The sequence below is a fragment of the Rhinatrema bivittatum genome, chromosome 8 (genome assembly GCF_901001135.1).
Source record: "Rhinatrema bivittatum chromosome 8, aRhiBiv1.1, whole genome shotgun sequence".
In the NCBI taxonomy this organism is placed as follows: Eukaryota; Metazoa; Chordata; class Amphibia; order Gymnophiona; family Rhinatrematidae; genus Rhinatrema; species Rhinatrema bivittatum.
In genome coordinates this window covers 204,190,943-204,213,126 of record NC_042622.1, presented here as the reverse complement: position 1 = coordinate 204,213,126, position 22,184 = coordinate 204,190,943, and the positions used below count along the sequence as shown (strand labels likewise).

General features: G+C 41.3%; 1 protein-coding gene across 2 annotated transcripts in view; it reads right to left on the bottom strand.

Moving 5' to 3' along the window:
* The window catches only part of YWHAG (tyrosine 3-monooxygenase/tryptophan 5-monooxygenase activation protein gamma), a 134,339-nt gene extending 123,921 nt beyond the window's left edge, over window positions 1-10,418 (bottom strand). The window contains exon 1 of one of the 2 annotated variants that reach the window (XM_029612650.1): window positions 10,004-10,418. In XM_029612650.1, the coding sequence (XP_029468510.1) occupies window positions 10,004-10,090 (87 nt within the window). In that variant the 5' untranslated portion in view covers window positions 10,091-10,418. Of the gene's footprint in view, window positions 1-9,532; window positions 9,735-10,003 lie in introns of those variants that run through there. The other variant, XM_029612652.1, reaches the window with a different exon arrangement.
* Between the last annotated feature and the right edge of the window lie 11,766 nt (window positions 10,419-22,184).

Genomic DNA, 22,184 nt, shown 5'->3' with positions numbered 1-22,184 from the left:
TTGAAGCTTAACTCCAGTGGACATTATGCTAACAAGTTATATTAAGTCTCTCCTGTACTAGGAACCAGAGCATATAGATTTATGCTCTGAGCAAAGGTATTTGTATGGTCTATCTATGCTAGGGTGTTATTTTATTTTTTTAAACTCCAGACCAATAAGGGCCTCGACCTCAGCGGTCAGAGTAACAGATAAGTATGAGAAAAATAAGTATGAAAGCTTGCTGGGCAGACTGGATGGGCCATTTGGTAGTCTTCTGCAGTCATTTCTATGTTTCAGACACTGCACAGCTGAGGATCTACCTGACTTTTTTACTCACTGCGTTATCCTGCAAAGTATAACACTTTTTGACCATTTTATGATCCTGACCAGGTGATTTCATTTTTCAAAAAAAGGCTGATTAGTCTAATGTTAAATCTAGTTGCATCTTGGAAAGCCAATCCTCTTAAGGATTTTGTTTATTAGATACCCTGTTTTAGTTTCTGTCACCTTACCAAAGTTTTGTTATGTTGTAGTTGGATTTCTAAAGGATAAATTTTTCTGATCTCATTTCCTTTGCTCTTTTCTTTTTTTTTACTTAACTATGAACTAAATTTCTCTGACTACTATATAGTGATTACATTTTTTCTTTTTTTAGCTCATTATGTTCTAGGGGATTTGTTTCTTTTGTAGATATGAAATTTACTAAGTTAAAAAAGCAAAATTAATTTCAGGATATAAAAACCTAATACTAAATAAATTATGCATGTTTTATGCACACAAAACAATTTGTGCTTATTTTTAAACTTGTGCACATTGTAGATATCTTCACAGAATCTGTGTTCAGCCCATGTAAGAAGTTGCATGCACATTCTGCAAGTCAGTACACCAACTCCCAATGCATTAGCAAACCATTAACTTACTGTATTGGGAATTAAACAATTTTCTTTAGCCAGTGCATTAAACTGTGTGCTGAATTTCAGAGCACAGTTTTAATGCTTCCCTATATATGGCTCATTGATTGGCTACTTTCAGATTAGCTGACCATTCCCCATGTTTCTTTCCTATTTAGTGATAGTAAATCCTTCCCCTTTCATATGTTTTGTTTAAAAAAATTAAATCCGACTCAATGATCAACTGTTAGCAGTTAATAAAATGAACATAAAAGTTTGTATCTTCATGCACACAAAAATGCTTTGAGCACAGATTTTCTTTGCGCATAAATCTTAATTACAGGTCCCAGCACCAAAATTCCTACTTCTGCTCATAGAATAACACCAGTGCCAGAAACTATACTCTATAATCAGATCAGGAGCAAAACTCACAACGCTAAGAAAAAAATGAGTTAAGCCAATGCACCTCTCCAGGGCAGTGTCTCCAAATGGATTTGTTTTGACCATGCCTTAACAGGAATGAACCTTATTCATAAACCAGCATATGTTGGGAATGATTTCACTCAATTTTACTAATGTCCTTAATTGCACTGTACCAAACAGCCTCCTTCTGGAGTTCATAGATGTAATATCGAATGGGCAGCATATCAAAATGTGCTTGAAGTTCTTCTCAATCAGACCTGTGGCACCCAAATATATTGAACTACTTGTCTTTCTAAATCTTTAAAATTATTAATTCTGTAACTTTTTTCCCCTGTAAGCTGGTGAATTTAGTCATTCCTTCTATTCACCAGAAAGATTGTTCAAGCCTTATAACAGATTATGCTTGTTCACTTTCACACTTCAGCATTATTGAGGCCCACTGATACCATTAAGTATGCCTGAAGGCCTATTAATGTAGCTGTATATGGTGTAATCAATTTCAATGAGACCTGCCTTCAGCTAGAGATGTTCTTATAGGATTACCCAATAGATATGGAAGAGCTGTCTTGCTTTTTCATCTAAATTTCTCTCTGTATTGGGGTATCAACTAATGCCTTCATTAACATGGGATTTCCATGCAAGGGCACTAAGCAGTTTTATGTACAGAACTCCTGCTTCATCAGGAGTGAAGTTAGTGCTTGGGCACAACTGCAGTTTTGTGTGCTCTTCTGAGCACACCTTATTACATTAGGCACAGTGTGAGCAAGAAGTAGGGTAAGTTTGGGTAAATAAGGAGATCGCCTCTAATAGTGAATAATGAAAATATTACCTTGTATAAATCGGATGCTCTACTTTATGATAATCTAAAAAAGAGTCACATTGAGAAAATTAGAGGCCATTCCATGAAGAACCATTAAAATAAGGATTAGAGGGCAGGCCAAGTGCTATGTGGATAGACAAACAGCCTGGGACCCATTCTCTTTATACTTGTTTCCTTGGGTGCTCTGTTTTTCTACTAGTTTCACATCCATTTTTATGGTAGCCTCCTCCATAACCTACACCAGAAGTTTCATCATGAATCCAGACCCAAATCTCTTCCTAGATATCCTACCATACTATAAAAACTTAGCATTGCAAAGATTAGCTCTCTTTTTCCGCTCAAACATTTTCACATTTCCTCCTTTTTCTACCTCTTTGGATAACTGTGATCCTCCCAGTCCCCTCAACCTACAACCTTGGTATCATCGAACTGCTCCCCACCTATCTGCATACAACCAAAACTGCAGAATCATTAAAACCTGTTCCTTCCTAAAAGTACACTACCAAAACCCTTATAGAGACTACTGCAATCTGCTCCTCACATGTTTATACTAACTTCCATTATTGTCTATTCAACTTCAGCTGCTCGACTTGTCTTTATTCCCCAATCCACTTCTGAAAAACAACAAGCTACTATACACCTATTAAGCACATACATTCTAATAATCCTCATTACTCTACCTCTCTCAATTCACTCTGTGGACATCATTCACCAGATAAGCTGTTCTTATCTATATCCAACTCTATTGCCAAGTGCCAATTTGCTGCATCTTATACCTGAAACAGCTTTCTGGAGTTAATACATCATGCCTCCTCTGGCCATATTCAAGCCCTGCCTTTAAACAACAACAACACACTTTTCTGAGGTTCACTTTTAAATCTTAAATCCTAATTTTCTCTGATAAAAGCCTTGCTGTTTAACCAGGTTTATTAAAATAAGTTTCTTGAAGCTGGTCTTGATGTCTGTCTTAACTAGACAACATTATTAGATTGTAAACTCCATAGGAGAACTACTCGTAAATGAAGTAGTCATTCCATATGCAGCTATTTGGTGAACATGGTCTGAGCTGGGAGTGACAAACAAAAATATAACAGTACATTTTCTCAGAGTCAAGAGAGTCTTTTAGACTGTTTTGGGACTATAATAGAGCAATTTGTTGGAGATTATCCATGCTGTACAGATGAGATAAGTATTCCCCCAAAATGATTTAATTTGTAACTAAAACTCAAAGGGTACTTTAACTATTAGAATAGCTCTAAATACATTGCCTGAGGGAGGGACCTCTCCTACAAATGCATTTACTGTTGAGAAGTAAAGTATGCATACAGAAGACTGAACTACTCTGTTCTTAACAACGATGATGTCCTGTGACCCATGTGGGATAGGTAAAAAGGTGAAACTGTAAGTGACTAGATATTAGGAATAAATGCCCTGCAGATATCAAAATTATGATAGACAATTGTGAGTCAATTGCCTTCTCCATTTTACAACTTCCGCTTGAGAAACTCAAGGCAGTCTGTGACAAGTGGCATGGCCTACTGCTATGAATCCACAAATTTCTTTGGAGAACAATCATGATCTTAATCTAAACTATTAGGGACCTTCATTTTCAGTTTTTCCTCCTCCCTGGGAATTTCAATGTTAAAAAAAAAAAAAAAAAAAGTGGAAAATGACATATCAGGAGAAAACTCAATGAAAATGTCACTTCCATTGATATAATATTGAAAAGTACCAGGAAAAATAAAAGAAGATCTGAAAAAGAAGAACACACACAGGGTAGCGATATCAAAATGTGCTATCTAATGTGGTATTGCATCACAGTACATGGCTTTATCAGCTACCATCTACTGAAGACTACTGAAAGTTTTATGCTACTGATTACTAATTAATCCCTTTTGACCTAGGTGAGTGCAGATCTGGAGAGCAATGAGTGAAAATCCCAAGAGGAACATGAATAGATTTAGTGGATTCACAAAAATACCACCTTTGCAGAACATGTTCAGATAAAGGTGAACTTTAAAAGCCATGAGCGTGCGAAAACCAGGAGATAAACGCACAAGTCGGGCCAGCAAATGCCAAGCAGATTTTAAAAGGCACCTGTGTATGCGGGTACTTGCCACTATGTGCACAAATAAATGTTCCGAGAAAGGGGCAGGGCATTCCTGGATCTCACAATGAAACCAGTGTGTGCCAGGGTCCTTTGTTACACAACTTTTAATATGCCATCCATAGCAGAAGTCAGAAAAAAAAAAAAAGGTAGAAGTGAGCAGGGTTTTAAAAGTTGGGGTTAACAGCGTAAAAGGGAGACTTTTAAACTAAGGTCCTATCCCTTGCCTGGGCAAACTGGGAACAAACTGAAAAAACTGGTAATCGCATTAGTACTTGTCTAGTAAAATCCCCCCCACTTACACAGTAAAAGCAGCATTTGTGTACACAGGCACACCCCTACTTAAAAATGGCTGTGTCCCTGGGCACAAGCCAAACATGCAAAAATGTGCATCAACTGTTTAAAAGTTACCTCCCTCTGCTTCTAGAAATAAGATACTTTTGAAGGATTTACACTGTTTATAAAATGTTTTTCTTGAAAATAAGAAGCACTCTATTGTAACCCTCCTGAAAATAAGTGGTTGATCCAAGCAAGAAGAGATGTTATATAATCAATCAGTGAGGGGAAAAATGGAAATAACTGATGCAACAAGTTAAACTCTGGGGAAAATGGGGAACTTATGTAAAAAAGATTCCCAGAGCTGAAAACAAAGCACAAGAATATGGGCATGATCAGTTTGTCTATTACAAAAAAACAACCAAAAAAGAAATCATAAAAATGTATTCTTGGTGTAATTCTGCACAGAATTTGCTACAGCTTCCCCATCACCCCAAAAGGAAGCTGATCTTGAGGGATGATTAATTAGATCAGGGGAGGGGAAAGAACAATGGATGGATCAGACTTGTAGGGTGATGAGAATGGATGGGATGGAGTACTCCATCGTCTTATGACTAATACAGTTATTTTAGAAGTTTATGTTTTGCAGTTTAAATTAATACTGAAAAAGTGATTATATTGTGTTATTAAAAATTGCAGATTTTTAGAATACTGAACAGAATAGTGAAAAAAAATCTTAAATTTTTTGGCATAGAATTCCCTCAGCAATCTCTTAGAAGTAGGGTTGAAAGTCACATAATATTTCTTGGAAGAAAATAGAGATACTGAAACAATGAATATAAGTTTCAGGTAAGGTGATAAAAAAAAATAAAAGTTCTGATTAAAGCAAGAATATGCTCATTTGTTTGTAGGCACTACCACAATAGTGGCAGTCATCTTCACTCCTTCCTAGGGCCTGGGCACACCACTTCTGTAATGTATCCAGGCCTGGACATTTCCCAAAAATATGGGATCCAGTTCTTAAAGCTACCACACTAACACTATGGTTTGATCCAGGGACTGGCCTAGTATATTGTTGCTTACAATGAGTGTGCAAGGTCAAGTTACACACACACATTGGATTTACTGGGAAACTTGCCAAAAGTTATTGGCTTCACTTTCAGGCCGATACGGTACAGTGCGCTCCATTGGAGCGCACTGTTAACCTGCCACTGGACGCGCGTTTTCCCTTATCCAGTAAGGGGCGGAAAACGCGCGTCCAGCCCGTCAAACCTAATAGCGCCCTCAACATGCAAATGCATGTTGATGGCCCTATTAGGTATTCGCGCGCGATTCAGAAAGTAAAATGTGCAGCCAAGCCGCACATTTTACTTTCAGAAGTTAGCGCCTACCCAAAAGGTAGGCGCTAATTTCTTCCAGCACCAGGAAAGTGCACAGATTTTCTGTGCACCCTCCGACTTAATATCATGGCGATAAAGTCGGAGGTCCCGAAGAGTAAAAAAAGTTCCAAATTTTTTTTTTAAGTCGGCCGGTGGCTGTCACATCAAAAACCGGACGCTCAATTTTGCCAGCGTCTGGTTTCCGAGCCCGTGTCTGTCAGCGGGCTCGAGAACAGACGCTGGCAAAATTGAGCATCTGCGGTCAAACCCGCTGACAGCCGCCGCTCCTGTCAAGGAGGCGCTAGGGATGCACTAGTGTCCCTAGTGCCTCCTTTAAATACTGTATCGCTCACACAGGCGAGTGGGCCTGTACGCGCGCCGGGAGAGCGGGAGTTTGCCCGCTCTCCCACGGACTTTACTGAATCGGCCTGTTTGAGAGCTGTACTTTGTGCTGATTATGCAATCACTAGTGGTAGCACACATTACAGTGCAGTGTTTTCTAAACCACAATGAGCTAGTAATAAATGATAGAGGACTACAATACCTACACAGTACCTGAAGGTAATCCGCTTTGAAGTGCTTAAAAAAAAAGTGCGAAAAAGCAGAATATAAAAAAATCCAAATAAATGGTCTTTGGACTGGTTACAAAAACTACAGAGGTAGTCAAATAGTTTTTTTTTTTTGGGGGGGGGGGGGGGGTTTGGAGGGGTAGTATTTTAAGTCAACTAGTAAATGATTAAATCCCATGATCTGGTCCAATGACCCCAGTAGTTCAGAGGTGGCCAACTCAGGCCTCAAGAGCAACAAACACTCCTGGTTTTCAGGATATCAATAATGAATATGTATGAATTATCTGCTTACAATGGAGGCAGTGTATATATATATATCCATCTCATGCATATTCATTGTGGAGCTCCTGAAAACCAAACCTGTTTGTGGCTCTTGAGGGACAAAAGTTAGCCAACCCTTCATAGTCAGTACTTCCAAGAATATCAGTGATCACTAGCCTACATTGTCTGCTCTCTAATCTAGTACAGAAGCAGCACGAAGTTCTCCAGCCAACAGCTTTAACTGCAATATGTTTATTAATTGTTGATTGAGCACCTCGTATTACATTTGTAAAACAGAGTGATGTACAATACCTATTGACTAATGAAAAGCAGAGGAAGCTACATCATAATTTAACATGTGTGGCTAAAAGTCATTAAGAACACTGGAGCAGCAGCAAACAGAAGATGTAATTGAGAACTGACAAAATGCAAAAATTAAATAAAATTATATAAAAATATTAAACCTTCCTTCCTGATGACTTTTTGCTACATTGATTTTTGTAACCAAGATTATTTCACGAGCACTGTAAACCTGATGGCGAAACCGAATGACAGTATACAAAACACGTTAAATAAATAAATATTTAAAAGATATTCCACCTCCTGGATAATTAATACCAAATCAATAACAAGTGATTTACAAATCAGTGCTAAGTACTGTTTTTTCCCCAATCCTGTAAACTGTGCTTTTTGATTTAGGGCTACTACACATTTTGTATTTATTCCCTGAAGCTCAAATTATAGGGGACACTGTCAATTGGATAAATTTTTGACAAGCTTTTGAAAGGTATGGTCTCGTCATCAGTTCTGCGCTGACCTAATGGAGAGCATAGCTCTCAAAAGCTGGTCAAAAATCTATTATGGCATTTCAGTAAAAAAAATTACCTACAATTCTTGTTGACCTTTATTTCTATTGTCCAAATAAAACACACACAACTACATTACTTTAATAATGACAACTGAAATATTTGGCAGACTATCGCAATAGTACAAGAACAGAAAATCTAAGGATTTTGAACCTAGTGATTGAACAATGGCAAGGAAGCCTTGATTGATGAATAATTTCCTTGGTGAATGGGCGGTGGTTAAATGCTTGAGACCAATTCTATATCGACTTGAACCAGTGCCCTCTGCATACTGTCCTCCATCACCTGGGTGCATTGCAGTTTCAAGTTCCTTATGTGACATGTTATGGAAATGCGAGGTCACAAGTCTCCCTGCAAACTGGGGACTGGGAGGAGAGGAAAAGAAAAGGGACCAACCCCCCTTCCCTATTTAAGAATAGATTTAGATGCCTTTGAAATCTGAACACAAAAAAAATCATATCCACAGAGTACACAAAAAACAAAAGATATTCCATCTTAGTTAGCTGAGGTGTTATAAAATGGGTTAACTCAGAATTACATGGACATTGAATCACAAATATGTATACTCCTTTCCCAATTTGCAGAATGAACCATAAAGCCTGGCAGCAGTTATAAATTCAAAAGCAGCAAAACTTCAACATAATCATTCCATTTTGAACAAAAGCTGTACCTTGCCAAATAAAATGCATGCAAATACAAAATGTAAAGCACTACACATAATGGAAAATTTAACACAAAAAGTAAGTATATGACCTGTGCTTAAAATCATACTACAATTACCACAAAGCACTGCAAAAGATCTGATTTTATATATGCCCAGTTTCTTTTTCTGTTTAATTTTACTCCACCTTCACAAGCTTTGACAGTTGACAAATGCAAGGTTACTTAGTGCAATATAGGCAGATAGGAGTGTCGCATTCTGTCTGGTGTGTGGATCTAACTCAGTATTCATGTCATCGGTATAAGGAAACACCCTTTCCTTTAAAAAAAAAACCCTCTACCAATGGAAAATAAATTTAAAACATGGATTTTATTCCCTTTACATCAACTCTCCCCTCCCTCCCCCCTCCCTTCCACCTAGTCCAGACTTTCTCTGCAATATGACAAATGCAGAATCTTCTGGAATGGCTTGATACTGCCTCCTACGATTGCTTTGTTCCTAAGATCAGATAATTTATACTTACAGAAAATTTCTGGAATAGAGTTTTTCCCTTCTTTTACTTTCATTAATTTAAAAGAAGGAGTTAAAAGAAAAATCCACCAAGAACAGTCCACTGCACACCTTTAGAAATATTACATATAAAATTGAATTACACATGAACGGGAGACTAAGATTCAAGAAGTTGGCAACATGTCTCTTTTCCATATTCGGGGCAGCGACAGTCGAAAGGGCAATGCATCTATTACCAAGAAGGAATTCAGACCTTGTAAGTCACCCCAAATAATTATGTCCGAAATGTATCACAATCTCACTTTCCAGAAATAACCAGGGAGGGAGCTCATAACGTTAGAACAGAGATACAACCAAGGTGGAAGAGGAAAGGTGGTTTGAAGAGAAAAAAAAAAAAAAAAACTGACGAAGACGTAGAAACTATTAGACTGCTTGTGTCATATTGTGTAGAGATAAGTGTTTGGGACTCAGGATGTAGTAGCAGTAAATGGTCAGACGTACTCTGGGAGCTATACTAGTTCAGGGGGTGGAGGAGGGGGACCTTTTAAGTGTATGTTTTGGGAAGAAGCTATGTTGGGAAATTTGTAAACCCCCGAGTTAAAAAAAAGAAAAAGAAATATTAGTACTATAATTAGGGGTGTGTTATAACAGGGAGTGGGTTGGAAGTACAATCTTATGCATTGAAGAGGGAGCTTGGGGGCAGGATCAAAACGGCTGTGCTCTAGAGAAGAGCTGGGCTGGTAAAAAGCAGGAGGAGGAAAAGGGGAGGGAGAGGATTGTTCAGGACTTACTCGGTTAATTAGATAGGCTCGCTGGGAAAGGCACCGCCCCAGCATCAGACTCGATGACAGAGAGGACGAGACACCGCCTTCACGTGGTTATTTCTTACCCCCCTTCGGCGTACCGGCTCCATGCAGCCTCTCCTTCAGATCCTTCCGCTCTATTCGGAATTTACCCAAATGCACAGAATTCCCCCTGACAATGTAAAGATACCCCACCCCCACCACCCGACGAGACGGGCAAGAATCGTATTCTCCCACCCCCACCACAGATAAAATAGTTTGTAGCCTAAGGAGAATTATTACACACCGGATACCTGCACCTAACGGTTAACGAAGAAATCTGTTAAGAATAGCCGGCTGCGCTCGGCCCTCCAGGGATTAAACTACAATGACCCCCTCCTTCCCCACTTTCTCATCTATGCAAACCGATAGATTACTAGCAGTAATAAACCGGGTGGGCGGGGGTCCTCCGTGACTTACAGCTTTCATAGCAGCTGCCATGTCGTCGTATCTCTCGGCTTGCTCGGCCAGCCGGGCTTTCTGCACCAGTTGCTCGCGGTCCACCATCTTTGCGTGAAGGGAAAGAAGAAGGTGGCGATTCGGCGACTCTGGGCGCGAGAGGAGACGGTTGACGGCGGGCTAGTCGCGCGGACACTGACACGCGGGCTGGTAGGTGGACAGGCGCGCGCGCGCGCACACTCGCACACGCACACCGCAGAGATTGCTAACCGCTGAAGGCGCGAGGCTGAAAACAAGCCTCGCCCGCAAAGAGCAGCTGAGAGGGAAGTATTCGCTCGCCTGCCTTGCTCCACACAGACAAGCGTTAGACTATCTGGCAGCTCCCTACAGTATGCCCGTGCTACCAGCGACAACCTACCAACCCGGCCCCGCCTCCCCTCTTACGTCAGCTCTCCTATGTCTCGCGTCTTCACGTCGGCCTCCATAAAAGGGAAACCCGGACTTCCTGCTTTGGAGTCTAAAGCTGCTGAATCCGCCTGAGTGATCAGGCCTGTCTACCTGCAGTGCAGTGCTGCTAGCGCAGTACCCCACGGGAATGGTAGTCTTAAAAGTCTTGCGGTGGCAATTACTGGCGAGGGAAACGCCTTAAGTAGAAAACTATGTTTCCCAGTATGCTAAGTGAAGACATCTGAGTTGATTTTAATTTTGTATCCTGTGCAGTTATGAAATGCAGTACAAACAAATGTATCATTTTCTTTTTTAAATTTGCTGCAGATGCATACAATGTATATAACATGAATAGATGCTATTCAGATACGAGGTATAACTTATGCAAAAGCCCGTCTAAGAACCTGACAGAGTGCTGATTCACCAGCCGAATCCCAGACACTGTAAAGTCACAGGATTAAAGGTTAACAAATAAAAATTAAATAAATATATAGTGATACCTTTTTATTAGAGTAGCTTAATACATGTCTTGAATAGCTTAGTACATGTTTTCAGTTTTGCTACTAACCTCATAGCATGCTGAGTGGTATTTATAAGAATACTGTGAAAGATGTTATTTGACCACATGGCCTTGCAAGGATATAAGTTGTGAGCTCATTGCGTGCAGATGAGCATAGTAACTACCTTTTTAAAGGAGAGACCCTTCACTCCCAAATCACTAAAATTAACAGTAATTGCAGGGGACGCTCCCATTTTATATACAATACCAGTTGACCTTTGCTGATTTCAGGGCGAGATATTTGGGGGTGGAGAAATTAGAGCTCGTGATCAGTGGGGAGAGAGGGGTAAGTGGCGAGTGTGGCACTGGGCGATATTGCAAATTACGCTAAAAGTGTTCTAGTTTAGCGCGCTGTGCTGAAATACAGGGGTGAACTGCAGGGGAGAGAGCGAGAAATGTGAGGAGGTGAGTGTATAAACAGGGAGAATTCAAGTTGAGAACACATCATGTAAGGCAGTGGCCCCAACCCTGTCCTGGGGCCCACCAGTCAGTCTGGTTTTCAGGATATCCACAATGAATATGCATGAGAGAAAATTTGCATGTGCTGCCTCCATAACATGCAAATTTTCTCTCATGCATATTCATTGTAGATATCCTGAAAACCTGACTGGCTGGTGGGCCCCCAGGACAGGGTAGGGGACCACTAATGTAAGAGGACGAGTGAGGACTCCAGTATTATATAAAGAGCTGTTAGTAGCTTGAAATCAGGTTCCGTGCACAATTTTTCCCCACTTCCTTTTCCCCCCATACACACCCCCAGAGCTAAGATTAAAGCTTTTCTAGCTGTTTCTCTTAAAAAGCCCAACAAATTTTGTGGGCCACTGATTTAAACTTATATGGCAAACTGAAATACCAGAGATTGATGAAACATTATCTAATCTTTATGTGCCCAGAATATTTTTCATCTTTTCCTTGGCATTGTCTTTTTCATACTTTTATTGTCTTTCCTTGTTTAACTATTAACAGTCATCTCTCCCCTCTCCTGCTCTATCCTTTCCCCTTCCCCATACCAACCTCCTGTCTTCTAATGTTTTCCCCATTTCTTTTCTCTTTATAATTCTTTTCCATCTCCTCTGTCCCTCTTCTCCCTTTGCGTCTACAGCCTATATTTTCATTCCCTCCATTTCTTCCTCCTCCTACATAACGTGGACTAGACCACAGGCTTTTTATTTCCACCTGGGCCTATCCACTGTCACAGCCCACCTCCCTTCTCCATATTCTTTCTCCCAGTCCTTTACTGTCTCTTCTCTGCCTTTGCTCATTTCCTCTTCCCTCTGCTCTCCTATCCCTTTCCTTGCCTTATTCTCCCCTCTGTCATCCCTTATTTCTTCCCTCTTCTATCATCTGTTGCCTTCTTCTCTGCTATCCTCTTTCCCTTCCACTTTTCTCTCCTGTTCTCCCTTGCCTCCTTTCTTGTTGTAGCTCTTTTGCTGCTCCCCCTCTATTCCTTCTTTCCTTATCCTACTTGTTTTACTACTTTGTCCCTTCTTTTGATCTCCCATCTCTCTGCTCCTCTCCTTCCCTCTATCATTTACCTCTCTACTCTTTTCCCTTCACTTCTTAGGGGGTAATTTTTCAAAAGGATTTACACATTTAAAACTGGGTTTTGCATGTGTGAATTCACTTTACTTGTGTACGTGGGCTTTTGAAAATATATGCCACTGAACTGTCAATAGGTTTTGCACATGCACACTTTATGCATGTAGATAGACTCTTGCCTCAACAGCATGTTATGCTTACACCCATAAATGTCCTCTCTCTGTTATCCCCTCCTCACCTGTTTCCCTTCTTCCCTTCTTTTCTCCTGCCCGTCCCACTGTTCTCCTTCTCTGCATTGCTTCTATTGCTCTCTTTTGTCTCTTCTGCTCATCCCACCTTTCTGTCTTCCTCAGCAACCTTGTCTCTTTCCTCTTTACCAATTCAATTGCCAGCAGTCCTCGTTCCTTTCCCTGCACCAGCTTGATACCTGTAGGTCCTCCTTCCCCCTTTCCCAATTGCTGGCAGTCCTCTATCCTTCCCATCTCCACTCCAACACTTTGATCCCCATTAATCCTTTCCCTTTCCCTCTCCCCTCTCCCAGGTCAGTTACTGTTCTCCTCCATTTTCTCCCTCTCTCTCCCTTCTTGTTTTGTCTAATCCTTTAATCATTGTATCCAGCAGATTTTATCTACTGTTATTTATTATTTTTATAGTACTACTAGACATATGCAGTGCTGTACAGTTACACATAAGATACAATCCCTTTTTTGTAGCTGCTTACAATGTATTCCAAAGAGACAAACAGGCTAAATAAGAGAGGGAGTTTCATTTAAGAAAATGGTTAAAAGCAACAAGGGTACAATCAAGAGAACCGAGGGTTAAGATTTAAAAGCAGTCTCAAAGAGGTTTTTAGAATGAATTTGAAGACCAGCAAGGGAGCATGACACACCAACTCAGGAAGTCTATTCCAGGTGTACAGAGCAGCAAGGTGGAAAGCACAGAGACTAGAGTTGTCAGTGAAGGAGACGGGCATAGATAAAAGTGACTTGTCTGATGAGCAGAGCTCACAAAGAAGGGTGTAAGGAAATATAAGAGAGTAGAGGTAATGAGCTGCACAATGAATGCACTTGTAGGGGAGTCAGCATAGCTAACCTATATGTGGATAGGAAGCCAAAGTAGTAACTTGAGAAAAGGAGTTTATATGGGTTGCATAACTGAATTTTGAATAGGTTGTAGTGGAAAGAGATGGTTCAGTCGGAGAACTGTAAGGAGCAAGTTGCAGCAAGCTAAGTGGGAGGTGATGTTAGAGAAAGAAATGGCATGCTTTAGCGGTGTTCTGGATCTGAATGGAGAAAGGGGAGTTGAAAAGTACCTAAATGGGTACAGGAAGGAAGACAGTGTCATCCACAGAAATAAGAGGGTGGTGGGTTTGGGTGGAAAAGTAAGTTCTGCCTTGACCTCCAAGACTTTGAGCCATGGATGACCCTGCCCATCAAGTTTCTTAATCTTATTGACAAGGAAGGATGGCAAATATTAAAATTCAGAAAATATACACAGTTTATCTTTAAATGTAACCCTGCAAGAATATTTATCCAAAGAGGATGACTCTCAGCTGGGCAGACTGGATGGACCATTTACTATGTTACTATGTATATTTGCAAGCCCTCCTCAGGCATACCTAAAATTTCTCTTGCTTCAATTGTATATAGACCAAATGGTATCTGGAAAAATATACATTTTATATCCCAAAAAAGGTATATCATGTTTTCTCATAAACAATTTTAATACCTAGTTAAGATCTGAACATTAAAGTTATAATCAAAGCTGGACTTCCCGTCAACATGATTATCCAAGTTTTTAAACTCGGGTTGCCTTCAGCTCCCCAACTGTTGATTTACCATTATCAGAATTTTCTATAACTAAAAAATATGTAGATAGTAAAGGTAGCAAAGCCTCCTAATGCAAAACACTTCAGATACTGTATATGCCACACAAAGATTTCAACCAAAAAATACCCATCGAACCTAGGAAGGTTGATACATCTCAAAATATTATATATTTTTGTCTAATGCCCATACAGAATACAGTAAGAGGAGACCATGTCCATCCGTTCGACTGCCCAGTGCATGCATATGTCACTCACTCTGAACATGAGTCAGGACAGATGGAATGACACAGATAGATGGATTTACATCCATCTGCACCATTCCATCACTGTGCTGACTCAGATGGAGAGATATAAACTTCCTATGCATACAAAGAAAGCTACAATCCAGGAACCTGGTCTGCCAAGAGGAAGTGGGCTGATCACAGAGAATACATTTACAACTTCACTGTATTCCCAAAGGGGAATACTCCTTTCCAAATATATTGTTCTTTGCGTTATTTTCAAGATTTTAAATTCTTCCATATGAGAGATAAATATCTCAGAAGTAATGGTAAATGCATTTTGAAAATTTACCTCCCCTCCCCCCTCCAAAGTGCATCTACTGTTACCTGCATAAGGAAAGAGGCAGAGTTAGAACAGGAGCGCAAAAGTATGCATGGAGATTTCATTTTCAAAGCTACCTATACACTTTCACATATCTTGCTTCCATGCAGATGCAAAATATGCAGATGTACCTGCATTGTGTGCTCTGGCCACATTTTCAAAGGGAAGTTCCATGAGGAGTTTCCCTTTGAAAATGAACTTCCAGTTCATGAGACCGCAAGCTCCATAAGGAAACTGAAAATTGCCCTCTACATCTTCAAGAACATAAGAAATTGCCATGCTGGGTCACACCAAGGGTCCATCAAGCCCAGCATCCTGTTTCCAACAGAGGCCAAACCAGGCCACAAGAACCTGGCAAGTCCCCAAACACCAAGATGATCCCATACTACTGATGCAATTAATAGCAGTGGCTATTCCCTAAGTAAACTTGATTATTAGCAGTTAATGGACTTCTCCTCCAAGAACTTATCCAAACCTTTTTTGAACCCAGCTCCACTAACTGCACTAACCACATCCTCTGGCAACAAATTCCAGGGCTTAATTGTGCATTGAGTGAAAAATAATTTTCTTTGATTAATCTTAAATGTGTTACTTGCTAACTTCATGGAATGCCCCCTAGTCCTTCTATTATCTGAAAGTGTAAATAACCAAGTCACATCTACTCGTTCAAGACCTCTCATGATCTTATAGACCTCTATCATATCCCCCCTCAGCCGTCTCTTCTCCAAGCTGAACAGCCCTAACCTCTTCAGCCTTTCCTCATAGGGGAGCTGTTCCATCCCCTTTATCATTTTGGTTGCCCTTCTCTGTACCTTCTCCATCGCAACTATATCTTTTTTTGAGATGCGGCGACCAGAATTGTACACAGTATTCAAGGTGCGGTCTCACCATGGAGCGATACAGAGGCATTATGACATTTTCTGTTTTATTAACCATTCCCTTCCTAATAATTCATAACATTCTGTTTGCTTTTTTGACTGCTGCAGCACATTGAGCTGACAATTTCAAAGTATTATCCACTATGATGCCTAGATCTTTTTCCTGGGTGGTAGCCCCTAATATGGAACCTAACATCGTGTAACTACAGCAAGGGTTATTTTTCCCTATATGCAACACCTTGCACTTGTCCACATTAAATATCATCTGCCATTTGGACGCCTAATCTTCCAGTCTTGTAAGGTCCTCCTGTACTGTATCACAATCCACTTGTGATTTAACTACTCTGAATAATTTTGTATCATCTGCAAATTTTTAACCTCACTTGTCATATTTCTTTCCAGATTATTTATAAATATATTGAAAAGCACCAGTCCAAGTACAGATCCCTGAGGCACTCCACTGTTTACCTTTTTCCACTGAGAAAATTGACCATTTAATCCTACTCTCTGTTTCCTGTCTTTTAACCAGTTTGTAATCTACAAAAGGACATTGCCTCCTATCCCATGACTTTTTAGTTTTCGTAGAAGCCTCTCATGAGGAACTTTGTCAAATGCCTTCTGAAAATCCAAATACACTACATCTACCAGTTCACCTTTATCCACATGTTTATTAACCCCTTCAAAAAAAAGAAGCAGATTTGTTAGACAAGACTTCTGTTACGCTCGGGCTGTGTTCTGGTGTTGTGAACACCACCTTCTGGAGTGACTCCAGGTGGAGAGAGATAGGGATGGCTGGAAAGTCTCTGATGATGGTGACAGTGGAGCAGAGTAAGGCTGGAAGCAGTGTCAAATTCCAGGCTGGGTCAGGGCAGGCGGCAGGCAACAGTGTCAGAGTCCAGGCTGGGTCAGGGCAGGCGGCAGGCAACAGTGTCAGAGTCCAGGCTGGGACAGGGCAGGCGGCAGGCAACAGTGTCAGAGTCCAGGCTGGGTCAAGGTACCTAGTAGTAAGGCAGAGAGCCCGAAGGCCACACACACGGCAGGGAAGAGGGCCCGAAGGCCACACATGCACACAGTAGGACAGCGGACCTGAAGGCCTCACTCACACGGCAGAGCAAAGGGCCCGAAGGCCTCACTCACACGGCAGGGCAGAGGGCCCGAAGGTCACACACACACACACGGCAAGGCAGAGAGCCCGAAGGTCACACACAGCGCAAGGCAAGACAAAGCAGAGTAGAAGGCCCGAAGGCCACACACAGCGCAAGGCAAGGCAAAGCAGGGTAGAAGGCCCGAAGGCCACACACAGCGCAAGGCAAGGCAAAGCAGGGTAGAAGGCCCGAAGGCCACACACAGCGCAAGGCAAGGCAAAGCAGGGTAGAAGGCCCGAAGGCCACACACAGCGCAAGGCAAGGCAAAGCAGGGTAGAAGGCCCGAAGGCCACACACAGCGCAAGGCAAGGCAAAGCAGGGTAGAAGGCCCGAAGGCCACACACAGCGCAAGGCAAAGCAAAGCAGGGTAGAAGGCCCGAAGGCCACACACAGCGCAAGGCAAATCAGGGTCCAAAGACCACACGCACAGCAAGCAAGGAAGGCTAGAGCAGGGAGCCCAGGCGAGCTCGATGCCGAAGCACAGAGGGAACTGCCAGGCAGGGATATAAAGGGAAGTTCAGAACATAGAGTGAACAAGGGAGATGGACTGGGCCCGTCAGGAGAGCCAGCTCTAGAAGGACCCCTGGTGGTGAGGCGGTTGCACAGCAGCCATAGCCGTAACAACTTCCCTTGGGTAAATCCATGTTGATTGTGTTCCATTAACCATGTCTTTTTATATGCTCTACGATTTTGATCTTTAGAATAGTTTCCACTATTTTTCCCGGCACTGAAGTCAGGCTCACTGATCTATAGTTTCCCAGATCGCCCCTGGAGCCCTTTTTAAATATTGGGGTTACATTGGCCACCCTCCAGTCTTCAGGTATAATGGATGATTTTAATGATAGGTTACAATTTTGTAACTAGTAGATCAGAAATTTCATTTTTAAGTTCCTTCAGTACCCTAGGATGCATACCATCCAGTCCAGGTGATTTGCTACTCTTTAGTTTGTCAATCTGGCCTATTACATCTTCCAGGTTCACAGTGATTTAGTTCAGTTAGTCTGACTCATCGCCCTTGAAAACCATCTCCGGAACTGGTATCTCCCCCAACATCCTCATTAGTAAACATGGAAGCAAAGAATTAATTTAGTCTTTCTGCAATGGCCTTATCTTCCCTAAGAGCTCCTTTAACCCCTCGGTCATCTAACGGTCCAACCGACTCCCTCACAGGTTTCTTGCTTCAGATATATTTTTTAAAGTTTTTATTATGAGTTTTTGCCTCTACAGCCAATTTCATTTCAAATTCTCTCTTCACCTGTCTTATCAATGTTTTACACTTAACTTGACAATGCTTATGTTTTATCCTATTTTCTTCAGATGGATCCTTCTTCCAATTTTTGAAGGATGTTTTTTAGCTAAAATAGCCTCTTTCACATCACCTTTTAACCATACCGATAATCGATTTCCCTTCCTTCCACCTTTCTTAATGCGTGGAATACATCTGAACTGCGTGACTAGGATTGTATTTTTAAACAATGTCCATGCCTGTTCAACACTTTTAACCTTTGCAGCTGCACCTTTCAGTTTGTTTCTAACTATTTTCCTCATTTTATCAAAGTTTCCCTTTTGAAAGTTTAGTGTTAGAGCTGTAGATTTACTTATTGTCCCCCTTCTAGTCATTAGTTCAAACTTGATCATGTTATGATCACTATTGCCAAGTGGCCCCACCACTGTTACCTCTCTCACAAATCCTGCATTCCACTAAGAATTAAATCTAAAATAGCTCCGTCTCTTGTTGGTTCCTGAACCAATTGCTCCATGAAGCAGTCATTTATTACATCCAGGAATTTTATGTCTCTAGCAAGTCCTGATGTTACATTTACCCAGTCAATATTGGGGTAATTGAAATCTCACATAAACATGGTGCAGGACAAATCCCTACTAATAGAGGAGACAGTTTTGATCTTCAGGTCCACCTGCATCGGTTTTTCCGAAGACTAAAACTTAATTTGTTTTTTGAAGACTTTCCATCGACTGCTGACTGTTCTGTGGTACACCCGAGATCAAAATGGACACCATCGGGGGCTACTGACGTCTCTTTAGGCGCTTTTGAACGCCTCGTTTGTAGAGATGTGAATTTGATCTGTTCCCAAAAACGATACATTAGATATAACCTGTCAATGGATGAGGCTCATGCCATAGGGGCTTTAGCCAATGATCAATCTATTGTGATTAAGCCAGCGGACAAGGGGGGAGGCATAGTGGTTCAAAATAGCTCTGACTACGTGGTTGAGGCTCTCAGACAACTGGGAGATACCTACTTTTATACACCACTCCCTTTGAATCCCACGGAGTCTTTACTCCTGGAGATAAAATCCCTGGTTCAAATGGCTCTTGACGCACACATTATCACAAATAAAGAAGCTAAATTTTTAGTAGCTGCTCACCCCATTATGCCATTGTTCTATATGCTCCCAAAAGTCCATAAATCTTTGGTAAATCCCCCGGGACGCCCGATAGTGTCTGGCATCGGTTCTCTATTGGAGCCGCTATCTCAGTTTGTGGACGTATTCCTTAAACCCTTGGTACCACGCTCCAAGTCCTTTGTAAGGGACTCTTCCCATTTTATATCAATTTTGGACCAAATGGAGATATCACAGTCATCGATATTTCTTATCACTCTTGATGTAGTTTCCCTTTATTCGAATATTCCTCAATCTGAGGCGCTAACAGTTATGGAGAAGGCCTTAAACACTCGTCCAGCTCCCCACCGAGTCACTACCCCCTTTTTGATCCAACTTGCGGAGATCGCCTTAACAAAAAACTTTTTTCAATTCCAAGATCAAATTTATCAACAGAACAAGGGGACTGCAATGGGGGCGACTATGGCGCCGAGCCTTGCGTGCCTATACATGGATGATTATGAAGACGTTCATATCCATTCGTCAGAATGGTCTTCATTCATCCATGTATGGCTACGGTACATCGATGATGTCTTTATAGTATGGACAGGCTCAGATGTTCAATTTTTTGTATTCTTTGACTGGGTTAATTCCCGTAATCCACACATTCAGTTTAACTTTAGCATTCATTCTACACAGATTTCCTTTTTGGATGTGGCCATCAACTGGAGGGGTGACCGTTTTGAAACCTCACTGTTCCGTAAACATACGGACCGAAACACTTTGTTAGCCTATAGCAGCTGTCATCCCAGAGCACTTCGTGACAACATCCCTACCGGACAATTTTTGAGACTCCGCAGACTTTGTTCTGATCGCACTGATTTTTTGTCACAAGCTCAGAGCCTATCTGTCCGATTTTTAGAGAGGGGTTATCCATCGAGGGTTATAAAGAAGGCGTTTAAGCGGGCACTTTATACTCATCGCGAATGGCTTTTTACATCACCTTCACCCTCCGATGACACATCTCTGAACTGTATTCTTCCTTTCTCGGTCGTAGGCAGATCTATAGCCAATATGATAAAAAGACATTGGTCAGCTCTTTCTTTGAATGACCTTATGCATGGATCACTCCGGTTCACCTTCAAAAGAGAGACCAATCTACGGGACCGGCTGGTACATACAGCGAGCCACCCCAGTGAACTGCGATTAGATGTGAGAGGCCAACACTCTCCTTGTGGCCACTGTATCATGTGCCAGCATACGGAATTGTCTACAGAATTTGTACACCCTCAGACTGGACGTGTGTTTAAACTGTTCTCCAAAACTGACTGCACCACTAAAGGGGTGGTATATGTGGTTAAGTGCCCCTGCCCCCTGCTATATGTGGGTAAAACTTTGCGAATGATTAAGACAAGGATCATTGAGCACTGTTGCAATATCAGATCTTCTAGAAGTGATGAGCCTTTGGTCTCACACTGGCTCCAGGCGGGTCATTCCGTTGCTGCTCTCTCCTTCCTAGTCCTGGAGGAAGTCGCGCCCCCTCGTCGGGGGGGTGATTTCGCCGGGATACTCGGTCGGAGAGAACAGCGCTGGATCTTCACTTTGGACACAGTTTCACCGAAAGGTTTAAATAAGGAAATAGAATGGTATCTATTCTATTAATGAGTTACTAATTCTGCATATGTGTCACTGTGTACCTACCGCTCTCAGCATCTCGCGAGAGGGATTTTCTTTTTCTCTTTCGCGCCATTTTTTCCTTTAAATGGCTGTCACTATTACAAGACATTGCGCTCCTGCTGTCAACACTGAAGGTACGCTTTTACATTGCATAATTCCTTATTAGCAGCCTGTATTGTTCCGTTCGTGATATATGTTATTCTATTATAGATTAAACATTCGCCGTGGTCCCTCCTGATGCAGCTTACTCGAAACACGGACCGTGTCGGGGGACTTTAATTGTTGTTTCACTTGATTACCTGGAATGGAGTTGCCTCACCTTTGAATACTTGACGCTATAATAAAAAATACATTTGAAGTTTCAATGGAACTATATGTTTTGTCCTGCACCATGTTTATGTGAGTACTTGCTTACGTGCAAGGTTGGCTTCTGTTGATTTTGGTAATTGAAATCTCCCATTAAGAACATAAGAACATTATTATTGCACTGCCAAATTGGTTTGCTTCCCTGATTTCTCTTAGCATTTCATCATCTGTCTGACCATTTTGTCCAGGTGGACAGTAGTATACTCCTATCACTATACTCTTACCCAACACACATGGGATTTTTACCCATATAGATTCTACAGAGCATTTAGTCTCTTGTATGATCTTTATCCTGTTGGACTCTATAACCTCCCGGACATAAAGTGCCACACCCCCACGAAGTTGATCCTCCCTATCATTGCGATATAATTTGCACCCTGATATAGCCCCGTCCCATTGGTTATCCTTCTTCCACCAGGTCTCTGTGATGCCAATCTCATCATTCAGTGCTATACACTCTTAACTCTCCCGTCTTACTTCTTAGACTTCTGGCATTGGCATACAGACATTTCAAAGTGTGTTTTTTGTTTGTATTAACAACCTGCTTTTCAGTTCTTAGGGATAATTTGGAATTCTTTTAGCTTGTTCCAAAAAGTTTGCCTCATGCTCAGAAATGTTAGTATCCAGTTTTTCCACATGCAAATTTTACATTATCTGCCATTGCTAAATCTGCAGGCTCCATTTTGTGAAGAAATAACTTTTTTTTTTTTTTTTGCAAAGTAATTTCTTTTGGGGGATAAGAAACTCCTATATACAGAGATATGGCAACAGAAGAACTTCAAGCATTATCCAAAGCTGCAACTGAATTCACCATAGTC